Source organism: Crocodylus porosus, unplaced genomic scaffold, assembly GCF_001723895.1.
Source record: "Crocodylus porosus isolate Cpor-Errol unplaced genomic scaffold, CroPor_comp1, whole genome shotgun sequence".
Taxonomy (NCBI): Eukaryota; Metazoa; Chordata; order Crocodylia; family Crocodylidae; genus Crocodylus; species Crocodylus porosus.
Genome location: NW_017728922.1, coordinates 513,851 through 521,678, shown reverse-complemented (window position 1 = coordinate 521,678; position 7,828 = coordinate 513,851). Strand labels below are relative to the sequence as shown.

Genomic DNA, 7,828 nt, shown 5'->3' with positions numbered 1-7,828 from the left:
TCTCCACCTCTGTTTGGGGCCTCCTCAGCAGGGGCTGCCGTCAGGATTTCTGGGGCCAAGGGACCAGTGGCCTTCAGGGTGGGAAGACACTGCGAGGACCTGGCTTCAATGGGCGAGGATTTGCCCCTCACTGGCCCAAAAAGAGAAAGCGGGGCTGGTGCCGGCGGGCAGCGTACATGCCGTTAAGAGAAAGCCGCAAGAGGCAATACCTTTTAAATATTTATTGACTGAAAATCCAAGCTGGAATAGAAGCACATCATCTACTACATCTCTCTCTGTTAAAAAAGTCGAGTAAAATGAATTTCTGAGCCAGTTCATGGGAGCGGGGCGGGGGAGGGGGGAAGGAATTACAAACCTTCAAGGGCTTTAAAATCCTTGTCATCGCCTCATCCCTCTCCAAACCCCCATCTCTTTAAATACTTGGTGAAAGAAATGCCGGGTTTCTTGGTGTCATTGTGAGTTATTGAACTATGCAAGGGATGCCCGGAAGATAAGGATAAAAGGGTTTGGAAATACCAAGGTTAACTGTGATGGAGACTATTTCATATCTCTGTTTCTTGTTCCCGATGTGAGTCTTTAGGAAACAGGCTCTCAGCCAGGCAGTCTTAGTATCAGGCTGCCATTATACAGATAAATTATAACAGCTCCAAAAAAGGAGTTGCAAAAACCAGTGGCAAATTGTGCTGTCATTCCCCTGGGTAACCAAGAAAAGAAAAAAAAAAGTCAAGCCAATTGCTTTCTAAACAATAAAGTACCAAAAAATGTGCAAGGCATTTTACATCTTTTCTAAAGAAAAAAATAGTTCCTGCCCCCAGGAAGTCGATACACAATGTGGTTAAATACAATTCAGACCATTTTACACCGCAATACACACCCTTTAACAAACCATTTTACAAGCTTCCCCCTCCTAATCAAACCCCAAAATGCAGCCACCTCCGGGGAGGGGGCAGAAATCCAGCTGCTGATTAAATAGCACACAGCTCCAGCACACAACAGTTTGAGATGGGGAGCAAAACTAAACTAGTTTTAAACTGTGTGAAGGGAGGAGGCTCGTTAGAGCAGAATGATGCCTTGTGCCATTGGCTCTGATGTCCTGTCTGTGTAAAGCGCTACCCTTGGACAAAAAGAAAAGCCCTAGTTGTTTTTAGAGGGTCCAAATCACACAACTTGGTAAGTCCTCAGAGAGAAAGCGCTCCCTACACCGCAGTGCCGCCTTCCACTCTGTGAAGGCATCGGTTCAATATGGAAGTGCAAGGAACAGTGCCACCTGCAGAGACTTTCTGCTGCATTTGGGCTTTCTGAGCCAGTCTCCAGTCCAAGTCCCAGTGAGCTTATCCAAAAATCACTCAGCCCACACAAAGCCGCTGCATTCTTGCCTCCCAAGAACTGCGTCAGGAAATCCTTGGTTGCTAAGAGCAGGCTGACAGTGCCAGGGTACGAGCAAAGACGATGAAGAGAAGGATGGAGCAGGGGAGGAAGAGACTGTTGTATGCTCCAGGTCATATGGTATGCATGGTAGATGGCTATTCCTTGCCTGCCCTGGATTTTCCACCTTAAGGCTGATGCTGGTACTGGCTCTCCGTTGCGGTAAAGAAATCCTCCAAGACACTCTGGATGTACTCAAAGGTGGGGCGATCCTCTGGTTTGTTCTTCCAGCATCTCATCATGATGTCATACAGCTCTTCCGGGCAGTTATCCGTGCGTGGCATACGGTACCCACGCTCCAGTGCACGGATCACGTCTGGGTTGTACATCCCTGAAAAACAACGGGTGGGAATAGGAGGAGATGGGGGCTTTCACATCAACATTTACATGCTGCTGAAACACGATTGCATGACATCTTAGGGGACATGATCCCCCCCAGTAAGTGGTGAGCACCTACACTGCTGTGCTAGGCAAGGGTTGCCAGATGGCAAGCAGTTTTGCTTTTCAGTGAACCAGACTTGAAGCCCAATACTTGTAACAAAGGCCTTAACTCCCCACTTGAGGAGCCTTTTATTAAGCCGTGTCTTCCAGGGCTATGAGTTGTAAGGGTCATTTTAGGACACAGAACTGGCCTTTCCCCAATCACTCTTAGGGCCTAATATCCTTCATGTACAGTTCACAGAGATAAGTTGCCCCTGTGGCTCTCAATGTTTTTAGACTCAAGATGCCCCTTATTAGACTTGAGGTCCCCTCGGAGAACGTGCTCTGTTTATTTTCACTAATTTTTTGACTAGAGAAAATGAATAGAGCAATTCAGCTATGGCAAAGATCTCAGAATGACCATGACAGGTCAGAACACATTTAACACCATCGATTCCTGCTTGAAATCTCTGTTTTCATGTTGTGAGACAGGGTGGCACACCAAACGGTGCTAGCAGTGCATGGCACTCTGCTGCACCCTTGAAAGGGTCTCAAGGTACCCCAGTGTGCCACAGCAGCCTGGCTGAGAATCAGGGCAGAATCGTTTCATATGGATGGAAAGTGCCAGAGACAGGTTAGTCTAAGAAGAGAGTTCCTGATGATGATGATTAGCAGCCACTGCTATCCCTGCTAAACACCTGGTCCAGCCTTCTGGCGCCAAACCAATGCATCAGTTCATACTATCTGTAATCTATATCAGGCAGAAGCACTACAAGCTAGGCCTGAATGCAGGGCCAGGTGCCAACTCTGGTACTTTAATCCCAGTGCTTCCAACAATAGACAGAGCAGCCTTGGACAAGCCAATTGCAGGTAGCCTGTTAACCTCCACCAGGTGGGTTTGTATCCCCTCCAGGATGACATCTGGCAGATGCATATGCATGAATAATGCATGTTGGTTGGAGCCTAGACCATTTCAGACCCTGGGTACTCTGCTTTTCACTGCTCAATGTAACACTGTCACCTTGACCCCTGCATGAGGATGCTGTCTTTGAGAACGGCTCCCAGCTTGCAGTTCAGAGGTCTCTTTCCCCCTTTATCACCCCTTTCTAACACCACCCAGCAGCAGATCACACAGCCAAGCTAAAAATGGCCTCCCTGAGATAAGGCAGGACTTCTCACCTGGGTATGGGATACGTCCGTAGGTAATTATCTCCATCAGGAGGATCCCAAAGGACCAGACGTCCGATTTTATTGTGAAAGACCCATAGTTGATAGCTTCTGGCGCTGTCCATTTGATGGGAAACTTGGCACCTGGACACACACAGCACGTCAGAATCAATAGAGGGCATCTTAAACAGGGCCAGGGAGAATCAATTCCTCCCTGCCCCCACATCTGGCAGCTGATTTGACCTGAACATGTGAGCTATGCCCATCAGCCACCCAGCTGAAGGGGTCTCACTGCTTCTTAGGAGCCCCAGCGGAGCCAGCCAATGTCCAGTGCTTCAAAAGCAGCACAAAAAGCATGTAACCCCACAAAACAGAAGCCAACCAGTGCATAGGATAGGGGGAGAGGAAGGAATCTCAGCTGCCATAGGGGACCCCAGGAGCCCTAAGCACGGGGTACCAGCCCCCTCCCCAGTACAGGCGTGACTGTCTGAATCTCGTTAGGCTCATCGTGCTCCATAGGCTGCCTTTGCCCAGCAGCACCCTACCTTCCCGCGCCAAGTACTCATCCTCGATGACTCTGGCCAGGCCGAAGTCTGCGATCTTGCACACCAGCATTGCTGACACCAGAATATTGGCGGCCCTCAGGTCCCTGTGGATGTAGTTTCTCTTCTCAATGAAAGCCATTCCTTCTGCGATCTGTGGGAAGGGGAGAGGGAGCAGACACGGAGTTTGAAACCTTCCCAAACTGTCAAAGCCAATGGCCCCAGAGGGCTGCAAGATTATTAATGGAGCAAGAGAGAGCACAGGGAAAGCAGGGGAGAGCACAGCGACAGCGTGGGCTGCGCGGTGCTTTCCAGGAGGATGCTAGGTAACGAGCAGGGAGAAGGTACCCCGTGACCTCTGGGGCAGGGAAAGAGCCAACAGGAATGTCCGGGAGTCTGCGTGAAACCTGCACCTATGCAAGTGCCTACGAACCACACTGGCCTGTAGGCAACGGGCAGTTGGAGATGGCATCCAGCGAACTGCTAGAGTCTTGGCCAGGGCCACAAACTCGCATCTCACCTGTTCCCCAGCAGCCCCGCACGTGGACTCACAGGACCACACAGGAAGGTGCAGATACATCCTGTGGACTCGTAGCCCCCAGATGTGAGCGGTGGTCCGATCACGACCCATCTCTTTTGTGAGAGGCCTCATGTGACAGCGCCACGCATTGCTAGCATTCAGCTTTAAGCGGCCCCAGGTTTTGCCATAGTTGCATGCAGGGCGCCATCTCAGCCGAGGGCCCCCAGCCTGCGCGCCCGGACAAATGCAATTTCTATGGGGAATTTCTACCTCAAAAGCAGGCAGCGCGCTGAGCTCCTATGTAGATGGAGATGCAGCACCCAGACAGATGGCAGGCAGGAGCCAATACCTGGCACCTGAGCTAGCTAAGGGCACAGCCAAGATGCTGCACTGGGACCGGCCCGGAGCAACGCAGATCGCAGCACCTCGAACACGCTCCATTGCGAACCGGCCACGACCGGACTGGAGAAGAACCAGCAGGTGGCGCTTGCCCGCTGCAAGGGGAGGCCAAGGCCAAGGCCAAGGCCAAGAGACTTCCGGGTCTGAACACCCAGGCGTAGAGAAGTGCTGCCCACGCAGAGGGGATGCTGCACGCCGAGGGACTCGCACGCACTCGGCCTCTGCTCCCCGCGCAGACCTGCACTGCAGACTCCGCTGCCCGAGAGCTGGCACCTCTGCGCCCAGACTAAAGCATCCTGCCAAGGCTCCTTGCAAAGACCCTGGGAGAGATACGTGTGCGGCTGCCTATCTGCCCTGCACATCACAGCACAGCCCGAGGGGCTGAATGTTCCAGGCCTTAACAGGTGTATATAAATCATGCCCTGGGTATAGGAGCTGTATGCGATGACATCACGTGCACGCTACCACCGCTAACGAACAGCCTGTTAGGAAGATCCTGCAAAGCCCCAAATGCTGAATGCCTCTTTCTGACCGCCCCAACGACATCACAACCCTGGATGTTGCCAAACTTAGTGCTATTTGCCCAGAAAAACAGAAGGTGTGAAAGCATTGCACCCTCCTAAGCCAGGCTGGGACAGCTCTCTGGGCTGCCCAGGGAACAGGCTAAGAAAAACGTTCTCAAAAAATACAATCCTTAGCAAATTTGGAGTTCCCTGGCCAGAGAGCGGTGGATGGAGCCTGGCTGCCTGTATGGACAGCTGTACGCAGAGCAACTGACGGGCTTCGTCCCTGTCGGACGTCTCAGCAGACTACTCCGTAAAGTTGTGCAGGTGTCGAGAGCAGTGCACTGTAGCCTAGTGCTCGGCATCACTGCTAGCAATGAGAGCAGCCGAGCATGCAGTGACAAGCACGTAGGATAAGGTGCCACCTGTGAAAATCCAGAACTGCTATATATAGCTACTGCATTGTGCTCTGTAGACTTCATTTACATGCAGCGATTGTGCCCAAAGTGTGAACATTGGCTGGAGGGCTGGGAGCACTTGTGTGTGTTGTAACACAGGATACAAAAGCCGAGCCACAATAAACCAACAGGCAAAAGTGAATCTACACAACAAGATAGTCCATTATTGACTGGGGCCATAAAACGCTGCAGTAAATAATGACTGGTTGCATTCATGGCTAAACGCAGTTCGTGTGACAGATGCACAGATAGAACCAGTTTGAAGTGATAAACCTTCATCCTAAAAATGGACTTTCTGCAACACACCCGTATGCGGCATCGTGAGAATGTAACCGTGGCATCATGTGAGCTAGCTGCAAAGCGGCTCCATCTCTCCAAGCCATCAAGGGGCTTGGGATGATCAGCACAAACCCAGTGCTGACATGTGTCAAGTCCCCTAAATGTCTAGCACTGTTTCCTAACCCGTGGGGAACAGCTGCAGATCAGGAGAGCTGGTGGATCTTAGACTCCGAACAGCAGGCTGGAAAGCCCAGTGACCTGGTTGAGCCCTGGGGCAGGAACAACGGGTTCAGGACTAGTCACCGAGCTGTCAACAGCCAGAGCTCCTGGTCCCGCTCCATCTGAGCTAGAGCTTGGCAGCCAGGTCACCTTAGCTGCCTCCCAGAGACGGGGTAGAGCAAAATGGGGGGACAGAAGTGAGTCTGGCTTTCCCCTCTCCTGCACCCACACGAAGGAGGGAAAAACCCACTGCAACATGTGCAGGGATGTCTCTTGCTGCAGAACGGGAGGGAAACAAGTCCCGGTGCACACGCTACAGTTAAGGGGTTAACCATGAGTAAACAGCAACTTCCCTTTCTGCCAAGGCCGCCTGCCGCGCACCTGCTCCCAGGCTGCGCACAGCTGGCCGCGGGGCGGGGGACGGTTGCGAACAAGAGGCCGGTTGTTTTGCAGGGCAGGGCGAGCACAGCAGCCCGGCGGAAGGGACCGGAGAAGGGAGGCACGCTGGATTATCTCCAGGCATCCTTTCTGCTGGCAGGGAGAGCACCAGCCCCTCCCTGACCACCCGCACGTTTTCCTGGGGTGCTAGCGGGCCAGTTTGCATATTCAAATCCGGAGCACAACCCGGCATTGTTAGACCCTGAACAACTGGATCCTTCCTGGAGCCTGTCCCAGCCCCAACGAGCATGAAACACGCTCCCGTGTGCCACTTTTCCAGAAGCCGGTGACCAAGAGGCCGATCGCTGCAGCTCCTGGTGCCAGCCCACCTCCTTCCCATAACCTAACGGAGCACTTTGCCTTCCAGCTGCTTTGCAGGCATTAGCTGCTAATGCTCTGAGCCCCCTGGGAGATGGGGGAGGATTGTTCTTAGCCTTTTGAAAGGCCACAGAAGTGGGGTGCAGACAGCTTGGCTCTCCTTGCCCACCCCCAGCATGTCAGATGGGAAGCAGGCCCAGGAGTGATGCCTGGCTCACGGCTGCACTGACTCTAGGGGCAGGAGGCATCAGGAGCTGCAGGATGCCAGTCCTCCATACCCCACCGCCCTCAGGGACCTGCCCCAGGGCCGATGGGTTAGCCTGCCTTCAGACCCCCTCCACACACAGCAATGCACCCAGCAGCATCCCACAATCCAGCTGTGTTCATGCCTATCAGGGCCTCCTCAGCAGCTTCGGCCCCAAATTTGGAGCCAAAGCTTCCCTGCCCCCACGCCGGCCAGGAGCAGAGCCCCTCTCAGCCCCGGCAGGGTCCCTCCTTACCTGAGCGGAGAAGTCGATCAGCTTTGGGAGAGGCTGCTTGTTCCCTTCATCGCTCTTCAGGAAGTCCAGCAAGCTGCCTGTGGAGGGGGGAGGGGGGGCTCAGGACAGGGTCTCACCGAGAGCCAGGGGGTCCCTGCCCGTGGCCCTGGCTCCGAGCAGCCTGGATGCTCTTTCCATGCTCCCACGAGAGAGACCACCGGGCTCTTCAGTCCCGCTCATCTGTGGAGCAAGGACTAGAGGGGCTTGGGGCCCCTCACAATGTGGGGGTCACAGCACCCCTGCTATCTGCCCCGCTGGGGTGGGGGAGGGATTAGCTCCAGGGCAGCCCAGCCCCACGTGCCCCTTGCATGTGCTTGTCGTCTTCCCCGTTTCCTGTCCCCTTTCTCCACTCCTCTATCGTGTCTTTCCAGCTGCATAGTTTCATAGTTTCTAGGGTCGGAAGGGACCTGAGCAGATCATCTAGTCCGACCCCCCGCCATGGCAGGAAAGAGTACTGGGGCCAAATGACCCCAGCAAGACGTTCATCTAACCTCCTCTTAAACACCCCCCGGGTAGGAACCGGCACCACTTCTCTTGGAAGTTGGTCCCAGGCCCTAGCCGCCCTGACCGTGAAGTCGTACCTCCTGATGTCTAACCTAAA

General features: G+C 53.6%; 1 protein-coding gene across 3 annotated transcripts in view; it reads right to left on the bottom strand.

Moving 5' to 3' along the window:
* Positions 1-802: 802 nt before the first annotated feature.
* HCK (HCK proto-oncogene, Src family tyrosine kinase) overlaps positions 803-7,828 on the bottom strand; it is a 20,586-nt gene continuing 13,560 nt past the window's right edge. For all 3 annotated transcript variants that reach the window (XM_019539478.1, XM_019539480.1, XM_019539479.1), the window contains 4 exons: positions 7,189-7,265; positions 3,558-3,708; positions 3,025-3,156; positions 803-1,756 (listed from right to left, as the gene is read on the bottom strand). In XM_019539478.1, the coding sequence (XP_019395023.1) occupies positions 1,554-1,756; positions 3,025-3,156; positions 3,558-3,708; positions 7,189-7,265 (563 nt within the window). In that variant the 3' untranslated portion in view covers positions 803-1,553. The remainder of the gene's footprint in view (positions 1,757-3,024; positions 3,157-3,557; positions 3,709-7,188; positions 7,266-7,828) is intronic.